The sequence below is a fragment of the Odontomachus brunneus genome, unplaced genomic scaffold (genome assembly GCF_010583005.1).
Source record: "Odontomachus brunneus isolate Ranch 3 - 2012 unplaced genomic scaffold, Obru_v1 Obru_scaffold_002, whole genome shotgun sequence".
NCBI classification, from domain to species: domain Eukaryota; kingdom Metazoa; phylum Arthropoda; class Insecta; order Hymenoptera; family Formicidae; genus Odontomachus; species Odontomachus brunneus.
The window spans coordinates 4,022,306-4,035,336 of record NW_022639452.1 but is presented as its reverse complement, the minus strand read 5'-3'; the positions used below and the strand labels follow the sequence as shown (position 1 = coordinate 4,035,336).

The 13,031-nt window shown below is 34.4% G+C and overlaps 1 protein-coding gene across 13 annotated transcripts in view; it reads right to left on the bottom strand.

The window, feature by feature from the left end:
• Window positions 1–9,138: 9,138 nt before the first annotated feature.
• The window catches only part of LOC116841617 (retinol dehydrogenase 11-like), an 8,139-nt gene continuing 4,246 nt past the window's right edge, over window positions 9,139–13,031 (bottom strand). For all 13 annotated transcript variants that reach the window (XM_032809765.1, XM_032809774.1, XM_032809793.1 and 10 more), the window contains 2 exons: window positions 10,218–10,422; window positions 9,139–10,123 (listed from right to left, as the gene is read on the bottom strand). In XM_032809765.1, the coding sequence (XP_032665656.1) occupies window positions 9,988–10,123; window positions 10,218–10,422 (341 nt within the window). In that variant the 3' untranslated portion in view covers window positions 9,139–9,987. The remainder of the gene's footprint in view (window positions 10,124–10,217; window positions 10,423–13,031) is intronic.

The window sequence follows — 13,031 nt, the reverse complement described above, 5'->3', positions numbered from 1 at the left end:
TATATATATATATATATATATATATATATATATATATATATATATATATATATATATATACATATATATATATATAGGGTGTCTCACAACCACCATAAAAAATTTTAATAGCATACTCTGAAAATAAAGTAGAGTAAAAAATCATTTGTTATCGACTTCACAGTTAATATTGATTTTTACTACATAGCTAAAATTCCTAAAAGTATTAATAATTATTAGTATTAGAATAATTAAATTTAATAGTTTTACACTTGAGAAATTAGAATTTTTGTGTTTTTCACAAAAAGTAATCATGGTTGAAAAGTAATCATGGAAAATAATGTATTATTATTTTTCATATTTTATAAGAAGTGAAATCGTATAATTATAATAAATCGAGACAATAAAATTAATTTGTCCACATTTCTTAAACAATTTAAGTTTTTATTAAAATTTTGATATACCGAAATTATAAGACACGTACTAAAATAATAAAAATTTAAATTGTTTAAACAATGTGGACAAATTAATCTTATTTCCTCGATTTATTAGAATTATACGATTTTATTCCTTGTAAAACGTGAAATACAAAAATAATAATAAATTATTTTGCATGATTACTTTTCATGTCAAAGACGTAAAAATTCTTATTTCTCAAGTGTGAAGCTATTAAATTTAATAATTCTAACAATAATAATTATTAATGTTTATATATATATATAAATTTTATATATATGTATAATTACTCATATAGTACGACATAATTTCCATCACTCCGACGTAAACTGATTCGGGGTTAACATAAAACTCCATAAATGTTGTAGACTTCTTTAAAAGTTTCCCATCGTTGCATACGTTACCTCCGCGGGTTGGAACTTCTTGAATATTTTAATGGCAGAAAGACCAGGTCAAAGCCGGTTTACGGGACGTGTTTGTGATTTAACGATTGCCTATTTCACACACGCGGACTGTACTTAGAAAATAATAATCTTCGTATTTCGTAGGTTTATTATCTACATCGTTTGTCGGCCTGTCGTAGAAATCGCTAATAACAGCCCTATTACAATTTTTACTTGCTGCCCGCACATTCGCAGGTTCGCAGTTTATAACTTTCTTCTAGCATTACGGCTCCACGTGTATTATTTATCGGAGTTGCGTGTAATATCCGGTTGTACACGTTTCTGACCTATCACGTTATGATAAATGGTACGCTCAACACTTAGGTTTGCCGACGATTTTCTCGCTATACACAGGTAGCTACCCGTTCCTTATCGTGTCGGCGTTACATGTTATTAAACCGTCGACGCACATGACCAAGTTGCAAAAGTGCTAGCGAACGTATCATCGAAATGTCCAAAATTTCAGCAGTCTATTTCTACGTCGTTTTCTCCGTAACGCCGCACAGTAGGGACCAATGGAAATTTACTGTTCAAAAATTGCTAGAGACCACAACTTTAAAGCAATCGGGATGAAAATTTTTCTTTTAATTAAACGTTAATCAATGTAGAAAAAAACTGTCGAGCCCGATTTTTTTTTAATTCTTCTAAATGTTGCAATATTAATAAGAATTTGTAAAAAATTATCAAATTTTGTCAGCTAGAGCCACTCCAATTGGAAAATTTTCCATCTTTTCGCTGCACAGTACAATATATTAAGGATTTCAGCATCGCTGATTACGAATCTGATATAAAAATCAGAATTTGGCAGTTAACAACTGCTAATCTCCTGTTAACATGAACAAAATAATTATGTTTTAACACAATATATATATTACAATAAAGTATACAAAGTCGTTTAACATAAATATAAAGTCAGTATTAAGATCTAGTATTTAATAGCTGTCTGTCAATCCCATAGCCGATATGAAAAAAATGTTTCTGTAACACAAAATGTGTCATTGTAAGGTATATTAGGTTTAGGTTGCTGAATACGAACTTAATCTTTATTAATATTGCAACATTTAGAAGAATTAAAAAAAAAATCGGGCTCAATAGTTTTTTTCTATATTGATTAATGTTTAATTAAAAAAAAAGTAATCCCGATTGCTATAAAATTGTGGTCTCTAGCGATTTTTGAACAGCAAATTTCTATTTGTCCGCACTGTGCGCCGGTAGGATGGCAGGAAAAAAAATAATCCAAATCAAACTTCCAGTTACTTTGATTATTTTCGGGGAAGTAGCTCAAAATTATTATTCGGCCTTGCGACGCTGATCCTTGCGTTGCCAATCTGCTTTAATAAGCTATATCATGCTCATGTGCGACGAAAATGGAAGCTCACCAGATGACACTTAACCGCGATGCAGCAACAACAACCACAAGGGAAAATGATTCCATGCTTCTCTCCTTCTGGGAAATCCGCGGAATGTTTAATAGTCGCGCGATTCACGGCGTTTCGGGTTATATCGCTAATGAATTATCCGGTTACAGCAGGTTGCGACTCTCCGAGGAAATCGATGTAACGTACCTTGGTCGGATGTCCCTTTATGTGATGTGCGTCGCGCAAATATGAAGTACCGCAGTTTTATTGGGATCAAATCGCGCGTCTTCTCCAGCCGGAGAATGATATCTTTTTCGTGAGTCTCGTAACGTGAATCGACATAACATTCTATTGCGGTAATATTTGACCACAGTGCGACTGCGCTGGAATTGACGCACATGCGAACGACAATTTGAAAGAAGTCTTGAAAATCTATAAGAATCATTACAAGTCAACACGACTAAACGAGTAATTGATCATATGCAATTTCTAATGTGTTTTTTATATATTGTTTTCATTCGAAGGATTCGAATATAAACTTAGGATTTCTTCATTACTCACAGTTTTTTATGATTGTTATTTGGTATTTGATATATTGTACAAAGGACTACTTGTGATTCCTATCCCACTTGTAATTCACAATTTAACTTCATTATAAATTGTTTTTTATTGGACTGTACTATGAATAAGTGTTTTCCATTAAAAAATCTCTATTTAATTCAATATACTTGTCTATGAAATTTTAATAAAATTAACGATTTTTCTCCTTTTATGCGATTGTCCTCCAATTATGCATAAAATATGACGAAAACTGATACATTGTTTTATTTTAAAAACAAACAAATATAACAGAAAATCATTAGCTTATATAGTTTTTATTTGGTAAACTGTCTCTGTATATATAAAAAAATAAGTTTTTTTAATTTAAGAATACCACTGAAAAATCTTGGGTAATAAAAAAATTTGTTTGTATTCTCATTCAATCTAAAATACGTTACATATATCACATAATTTGATCTATATGACAAAGTATTTTTTGTAGATATTTCCATAAATACCTTAGAAAATAGAGGTCGTATAAAAAATTTTTCAGACAAGTTGTTAGTTTCTTTACGCAGAATAAAATTTCGTAAGAAAAAATAAATGTTTCTATTTAAAAACCAAAGTTGACTTTCGAATAACCTTCAGAATGACCTCCAAAGTCAAAGTCAAGGTCACCTTCAGATGTCCCCCTCTGAACTCAACAACTTTTGTCTGAAACATTTTCGCTGAATATACTTAGCTGAAGAATTATGAGGATGGATTTTTTAAAATGGGACATCCTATATAATTATATACATATAAATTATATATAATTATGTATGTAATTTATACAGGATATCCCAGATTCTTCTCTGTAACTTTTGTGGGAACGGATTGAACGAATTGAGATGGACAAAGTCACGTACCGTTTTGCGATATTCGCAATAAATCTCGAGATATTAATTAAAGAAGATTAATGAATGATCACGTCGATATGGCAAATAAACTGTAGTGGCGGCGCGCATCTGCTGTCGTATACATTAGATCAAATTAAACCAAAAAATCCTCTACCATCTGAATATGTTCTACGTTCCCATAAAACATTGCGAAGGAAAGTCTGGGATACTCTGTATATGAATTTTGTTTCTATATGATTTTATATACAGAATGCGGCAAAAGTATCTCCGGTAAAATATTTGGAAAAATATAAGTTTTACAGAAAATTGCTTTAGATAAAAATTATAGAGCTTAGGAAAATCTATTTACTGATTTTAACAGTTTGACCTTGGGTAGCGCTGCCAAGGTTAGGACGAAGTCAACTTTGCTTTTTTAAATAGTAACATATATTTTTTTATTATGGAATGTTATTCTACGTAAAGAAACAAACAACTTTTGTTTGAAAAACTTTTTTATACGACCGCCATTTTCTAAGAATATATATGGAAATATCTACAAAATTATTGGTATCAATAATTTTTCATTCAAATTCTATCAGTTTTAGCGAAAAATAGCAAAAGATAAAATTACCTATTTTCTTCTCATAGAGCTCTGAGAATTTTTTCAAAATTTTTTAAAAACTTTTTAGTATTTCAAGAAAATGCAAGAAAATACAGTACTAAAAAGTTAATTACGGTCCAATACTTTTGCCGCACCTTGTATGCATGTTCATATATAGAGTGTCCCAAAACTGGTAGAACACCCGTTAGGGGTAGGTAGGGGGTGCAATTTGGAATTAAAAGTTACTCTTGCATTTTTGGATCCGACAATTAGTTAACGAAATTTTAATGAATTAAGTCTGCCAATCTCTTACCGTCCCGAGTGAGCGCTCAGAGACGTAGAACGCTGTGGACTTTTCAGGAGCCCTTCTTGTCCGTTTGTCTCTTTTTTTTGTATCAAGGGAATAAATGTGGATGAGTGAGTGAGTGGATGTGTGGGTGAGTGCCTGACTAGGAGGGGCTAGGAGGGGAGGGGGTGGCAATTTTCTGTATGTGGGAGTAATGTGCGGGTGTTTTTGTGTGCGATTATGAGTGCATGGATAATTTGAATGTTTTTAGTGAAAATGGGTGGAATGATTGCGCTTTATATGCGGGAGGGGGAGGATATGTGTGATATGCTTCCTTCGCGTACGTGGATGACTTGAATGTTTTCTGCACGTCGATGATTGAGTACCGTGAATAATTTTAGTGTGTGTGTATGGGGGGTAAGGGGATGGGGAGTGTAAGTGATTTTCTTGCGTTGTGTGTATGAGAGGCACATTACTTCCACATACAGAAAACTTGCCACCTCCCTCCTCTCCTAGTCCCGGTCAGGCACTCACCCACACATCCACTCACTCACTCATCCACATTTATTCCCTTGTGATACAAAAAGGGGAGACAAACGGACAAGAAAGGCTCCTGAGAAGTCCACAGCGTTCTACGTCTCTGAGCGCTCACTCGGGACGGTAAGAGATTGGCAGACTTAATTCATTAATATTTCGTTAACTAATTGTCGGACCCAAAAATGCAAGAGGAACTTTCAATTCCAAATTGCACCCCTTATCTACTTCTAACGAATGTTCTACCAGTTTTGGGATACCCTGTATAGTTATATATATCCACATAGGAAAGATGCTGTTGAATAAAAAAAGAGTAAATAGTCTTATATAATTAAACGTTCTACAAAAAAAATCGTAAACTACAACATGCTGTAAACATAAGTAATTAATTTAATTGTATTTGTACAACGGTACTTTTATTTCTGTGTGAACATATATAATTACTGTGACGATATAAAGACAAAATTTATATATATAATTGTATGTAATTATTCTTTTCGGGTGGTTATAACCCCATTTTAAATTTAAATATTTTCCTACCTTTATAATGTATTCAAATATTAATATTAATGTTTTCAAAACACTATTTAATTTGATAGAGCGGACAATACAATCTCTCAAAACAGTAGTAAACACGATGGCGCCTAAAAAGAAGCATATCTTTGGTCCATATTAATAATTACTTAAAACTTATCTCAGATGAGATATCTAGATTTTTATTTAGAGTCAGAAGTTCTTTACTTGAATTATGTTAAGTGTTACATTTATATCTGTAAACGCGATTCGACCGGAGAAGCTCTTATCTAACTCTAAATTATAATCTAAGTATCTCACGTGAGACGAGTTTAAGTAATTTGACAAGTTTAAAGTAATGACTAATATGGGCTTTTGATTTAATATGGACATTTGGTCCGATAGATGAAGCAAAGTCATCGAACATATAATAAAGATTATTTCGATGATTAACCCATAACAGGTACCTTTTTAATCAAGCTATAGATACAATGGGATCCGGCGGACCCCAATAAATTTTGGCCATTTTTAACATGATAAAATTTGAAAATAATACTTTACGAATATTATATTACAACTAGACATATATAATAACAGTCTCAGTTTTTCAGTAATCTAAAAGAAAACGTTAACTGATTATAAAATGAACACAATATGGACAGTGTTGAAATAAAACACACTGAAAGACAAATAATCGGAAAAAGAAAAAAAATTATGTTTTAATCTAAGTCTATAAATTATAGATTATATAAAAAATATAAACAAGTATTGTTAAATTAAATACAATAGTAAAAACTTAGAGGATTTTTAGATGCAATCGTTACAGATAGTGCTTGCACATTTGGTGCATACTGGTTCATTGCATCTAACATATACTTCTTTGGACTCCATATCTTTACTTCTAGGACATTTATTACATCTTACTCTGGATAGCAAAATAATTTTAGATCTTTCAGTTTCTTCAATTTTTAAAATAGATGAAATTATTAAACGCAATGACTTATGAATATATTGAGTTGTAAGACGTCTCTTCAATTCAGGTTCTACTAACTAAAAGGCAAGAGTTTTTACTCTTTTGCGTGAAGAATGAGTCATATTGAGCTGAAGATTAAGAAAATTATTTTCATAAAAGTAATGTTAATGGTACAATGGAGTCACTGTGAACAGTGATAGACGAAAAACAAATGCATATAATTCACAGCTTACAAATAACTCGATGATCTTTTTTTCTGTCACACTGAAAACTGTTACTCGAAAGATACTGAAGATATTAGCGCCATACAGTGGATAGTTTAGGAATTATCACGAAAATAAAATTAGTTGGGGTGCCTAGCACCCCATACTACCTGTTAAGGTTGTTCTTAGTTTTTTACAAACAAATCTTAAATTGTGTAAGTAAAAGATATCGAATTTATTTGTACATGCAGTACAAATAAATTACCTTTGGCGAACCGCATGAAACACGCCTAATACCAGAAGTGTTTATTCTTTTCTTCTCCGTAAAGTTTGGTTGACAAAGGGACTTTGGTGGCTACCGTGTGACTTGGTCGGAACTTAGCGTGGCGCCAACGGAACGTGTCGGACGTTCAGAACCGCGCCGCAACACTCTCGACAACACGGCATCGATCGAGGTTGCGGGAACCGCGACGGAAGAAGAACCAGTTCCGGGTGAACGGCGAGGCTGCACGCCCCGATCTCGGCGGAGTTAAGTAATTTGTCGTTGCCGATGGGTTAATGTTATCCATCACTAAGCGGGAATTTACGATGTAATAAGGCCGCGCAGCGACTCCCGCGATCTATCTCGAATGTCTCGTCGCTTCGCTAACCCGCTTCGCCCATTCCGGCCTTCTCGTCTATCCCGTCCATCCTTCGTTCCTCTTCCTTATCGCCATTACCGTCGAGCCCCCTTGCGAGCGATCGTTCGTTCGCCTACTCTCGATGCGTTCGCGTCTCCTAAAAAGCCGGGCTTCTTGCAAGGGCCGCGCGCTATCGACTCACGATTAATTAATACGATCGGGTCAGCGGGTCGTCGGGAGATTGGTGGCCGTGCGAACGGATGGTTATCGCCGAAAGATATTCCTCTGCTATCGCGCGATCTCCTCCCGACGATTCTGGGAACAGAATCCTCGGTTCGTCGAGGATCTTGAAATCCCGCTTGAATTTCTCGGCCCCGTGGATTCTCATTGTTACATGACCTCTCGCTATATTCAGGCGTTGCAGACAGTATACCGGAACTATCACATTTCCTTCCGGCTGCATATTTTCACGTCAATTTGCCCTTTCTCGCAAAAAGAAAGAAGGAGAAAACATCAATGTTGCGATATTTTCAGGTTATACTTTTATTTTTTTTTATTTTCAATAACACAACGAATTACCGGAATTACATTGGAATGTCCTCTTAAAAAAATTAAAAAAAAAAACACATATTCTGTACAGCGCGTGCCTTTTCCCTCCCACTGTTTTTATTCTCTAAAATACAATCAGTATATTCTTCACTGCAATGCTATACTTATACTGTAGTTCAGTTATAAGTATAGCATTATAATCAGTAAAATCTCGCTGGAAGAATCAGTTCATAGTAGTGACTACGCCTATTTTTATGCACTTTGTAAATACAGACAATGTCATTGTACGCAAGACACATAGAAACCGTTAACTCCATCATCGTAAATCCAGAAAATTGGATTTGATATGGTGTGTAACAAATTTATGTATTGTCAATTTTACAATGAAATTTTGCTTTACGATGAAATCTTACTAAAAACTATACACGCACGCACGCACACACACGCACGCACACACATGCACGCACACACACGCACATACACAAGAGGTGTAAATTCGATTGAGCAATCTCCGCATAGTATACCTTTGGTAATGCTAATGGCGGTATTATAACTTTCAAATTTTATTATTCAAAAAGTACTTAACAAAAAAATACATTATTATAACAAACAGCTTTTGTAAAGCTGCCGAAATAAGTTACAAGAATATACAATAAAAAATAGGGATTTCCATTTTAAAAAATCAACCTGACCTTGAAATAATCTTGAAGGTCAAGCTGAAGGTCAAAGTCAAGGCCACCATCGTATGCCTCTTTTTAAATCCTGCAACTTTTGTATTTAACATTTTTTTCCATGATGTATCTCTGACAAATTATTGAGCCATTTTCATACTTTTGGAGGAGCCTGTATGTGAGTTTTCAGCTGAATCACGATTACAAGAATATCGCATATATTACCTAATTCAAATAAGAAACTCAGATGTCGTACTACAAAACTCGTACTTCAGACCCGAGTATTTCACGTAGGTCAAATTTCAAGTAACGGATATTTATACGAGCCTAAGAGTCGTATTAACAATTGTCATCTGGACTTGTTTCACGCAAGATACTTAGACTTTTGTTTAGAGTTAGATTCAAATTTTTCAGTTGAATTGTACACATGTGATGTTATATCTCTCGTCATAATTCATCTGAATAATTCTAATCTAACTCTGTATTAATAATCATTACTTGAAACTTGTCCCACGTGAGATACTCAGATATAAATTTAGAGTTAGATATGGGTTTTTTATTTGAATTACACAATATATGCAACGTTACCAAAGTAACTAATAATGAATCATATTAATCATACATATTACCATATTATATATATATTAAGATAATTAGAGTATGATGTAACTATACTTGTCACAACTTAATATTTCTAGTTATGTACATCCTATCCTTATTTCCTCGTGTATTATGATATATTCTAACGATATTATAAATCAGTATAAAAACCTGATTGTTACGTTTCCAATCGTGATTCAGTTGAAAGATTCACATTTGATTGTAAATTCAAATCTGAGTGTTTCAACTAAAGCAAGTTTCGAGTAACAATTATTAATACGGTCTCCAGTGTTTCACATTTGACTTCCAATTTCAAGTAATAACTGTTAAAATATAGGCTTTATTATTACAGATTATGTGGTAATTACTAAATGATGATTATTACATTTTTGTTATTCATTGTTATTATTAGATTTCATTTATTTAATTACTCGCGCAATACATACTAGATACTCTTTTGGTCAATTGATAAATATGAATTTCTGTCAGACATATCGCATATTTTCGCTGATATTTTTATATCAGTTTCGCTGGTATTCGCTGATACGTATAAACTGTACATTATCTCTATTTATTAATACAAGTTAATCAACAAGTAAGACTTCGATATACTTTGCCATGTCTATATTAACGAACACGAGCCACGGCAAGCAAATTATACTTTTCTCTATAATTAGTTTTAATACAAACATTGATTGACATTAATTGAGACAAAGCGTCATTTATTTGTTCAACTTAGTAATTACACGTGATATTAACATGCGTTTTCGTCAATATGTCGCATCATTTGACAGTTTTCAAAAATGCATTAAGTTCCTCTATGGGTTGTAGGTGCAATAGTTCGCAGGATAAGTTCCATAATTTTTTCGCGTATTCTTCATCCTTCGCCCTCCATTGCGGGTTGGCAACTTTGCATTCTCTGCCAAAGAAAAAGAGTAGAATCAAAATCAAAATTTACCGAAAGTACGAGTAACTACTCTTTTCAAACTTCACTCTGTGCCGTGCGCTCTTACGTATAATAGAGTCCAGTCTCGTTGGCTAGTTTCTCGTCCACCGAACAATGTATTATCGTTTGCGCTCCTTGTGCAACATTCTTACCGAATATCTTTAGCAGTGAAGTATAAAAGAAGTTCAAAATCGGATTACTATTCTGGCTTATTTGGGTGGGTATGGCGCCAGGATGCAAAGAGTATACGTTTATCCCGTGAATATCCGCCTCTGGAAACCAAAAAATAATATACTTATATAACCCCTTCCCTGTCAGTGACGCATATATGCGCAAAAAAATTCGTGCAACTTTTGCTCCATGACGCACATATGCGTATCTCAAAAAAAATATGCTCAATTTCATTTGGTTTGATTGTGCATGGGTTTCCGAAGGTTTTTGGGGAGCGCTGAATTTGAATCTGAAGTCAGATTTTGAAAATTTAAAATAACGGATTCAATATGACGGATTAAAATTTGAGATTTTCTTAGAATTTTGTGAAGATGATAAGCTATATGTTTTCAGAGTTACTGGATTCAAAACTGAAGTCAGATTTTTGAAATTCGAAATGGCGAAGCCAATATGGCGGACTAAAATTCGAGATTTTCTTCGAATTTTGTGAAAGTGGTAATCTATTATCATCCTCTTCTGTCCTAATCTGCACAAACGTGAGTCATATAACTTTCCTGTTGACACCCGACTAACAGTTCCAAATCATCAACGAGTTTTCCGACCTTCACAATAAAAATTCTAACGATAATCCCAGATAACCCTGGGAAACTCTGAGAACCTCCTAATCCTCAAAGCATATTCCGCCGGACCTTATCCATAAAATTAAAAGAAGCCGCCAGACAACAAACAAAAATATCCGTTATACTTTTCAACTTGCATCCTCTTCCTACCCAAAATTCCCTCACTACCTTAAGGTTCCTTCAATACCATCTCCTTTAAACGTACGATTTTCTCCACCCACAACCTCAGCCAAAGAAATCTTCCTAACCCTATCTCCTCACCTATTATTGGCTGCAACGTTACCCCATATCTACCTCCTTTAACGAATCCAACACCTAGTATCCCCGAAATTTCACATTTTTCCTACCAAACCATCCCCAGCTGATATCCTATAAAACCGCAACCCCGCGGCGCGAACTCTCTCTTACTCTTCGACTTCTTATCCGTCACTTACTTGGCACTGAACACTGTCACATACATTCGATTATTTCTATACAAGGGCTTCTGCCATGTCCGAGTGATATATTTCTTTCTTTCCTCCGCGCAAATTCTCTATATTTTCGTGAGTCTTGTGGGAAACTTATCCCAATCGAGTCAGTGCAACCGCGCCAAGCTTGGAGGATCCCTTGGAGTCTCACCGCCCATGAACCGACCGGACCTGTCGACTGTCTTCAACCCACATTTTGGTAAAGGTTATCGCTGAAAGTAAATCCAACAACTTTTCTTTTCCTTCTTTTTTCTTTGTCATTTCTGCCGCGTTAATTAATTGTAATAATTCCAATGAGTTCAAATTTCAATTTCATCCTTCGAGACCCATCTTTTTCCTCGTCTCCTACTCCCCATATAAATTCTGAAGGCTAACTTTCACCTACACACCATTCACCTACACGCATACTCACATAGATGTAATATATCACTCGCAGAAACCTGTGTATATGAATACTCGAATGTAAGTAAGAGACGAGTGTAGAGTATAGAGTGTATATTGTCTAAAAAAGAAGTGATTGTCTTGAAATAGTAGACCAAGAGAGTGGTGAGTAGTAAATTTTTTTTTATTATTACTGTAACCTTTTGATTTGTAATAAACTGCGGAGGATAAAATTGTAACAAGCCCCGAGAAATGAATGAATGAATTAATGTTATTCAAAATTTCAAATTTCAATTTTTACTTCAAATTTCATTTTCATTTTTTTCAACCTCCTTTCCCTTCGATTATCCGCTCTTGGTTCGTTCCGCGATAAAGAGATTCGGTTTTCTGATCGGAAAAAAGGACCACTCGCCGTACGTCCACACGTAAAATGACCCTTCTGGTCGCCGACTCGTTACTCGATCTGTGCGTACGGCCGAGGTTTTTCGTTACGTTACGTTGTTCTCCAGGACGTAACAATATGTTTTCAGGGTTACTGGATTCAAATTTGGAATCAGATTTTTAAAATTCAAAATAGCGGATTCAATATGGCGGTCAAAAGTGCGGAAAAAATTTTGGAATTTTATAAAAGTGACATTGCTTTTCTATAATGCTGAGTTCAAATCTGACTTCAGATTTGAATCCAGTAACTCTGAAAACATATAGATTACCACGTTCACAAAATTCCAAGAAAATTTCGAATTTTGATCCGCCATATTGGATCCGCCATTATAAGTTTTCAAAATCTGACTTCAGATTCAAATTCATCTCAAAAACCCTAATTTTGTGTTCGTTATGCCATTCTAAAGATTTTCATTTTTCGAAACATTTTTAGCACGTAAGTGTAATTTTCGCCTGACAGAGAAAGGGTTAAGCAACATCTAATGTAACTGACTGTCCAAGACTGTCTTTAACGGTACAACAAGGCAGTAAGAGCGAAACAATTTTTAGATGAAATAAGTAATGGCTTATAATGACTCTTGGTTCTTGTAATAAATTATTAACATGTAACTTATGATTCGCCAATTATTCGGCATAAACTCGCGTTTATCAAGTAGTAATTTAGGCTACTTAATACTAGATTTGAGGCTTTCACGGCCATTGATACAATGTCTAGGTATAGCTTCCGGAATGGAGCCGTGTCTTGAATCAGCGATATGCCGACGTTTCGCAAACGTTGGAGTTTGCATCATCAGGGCTGAG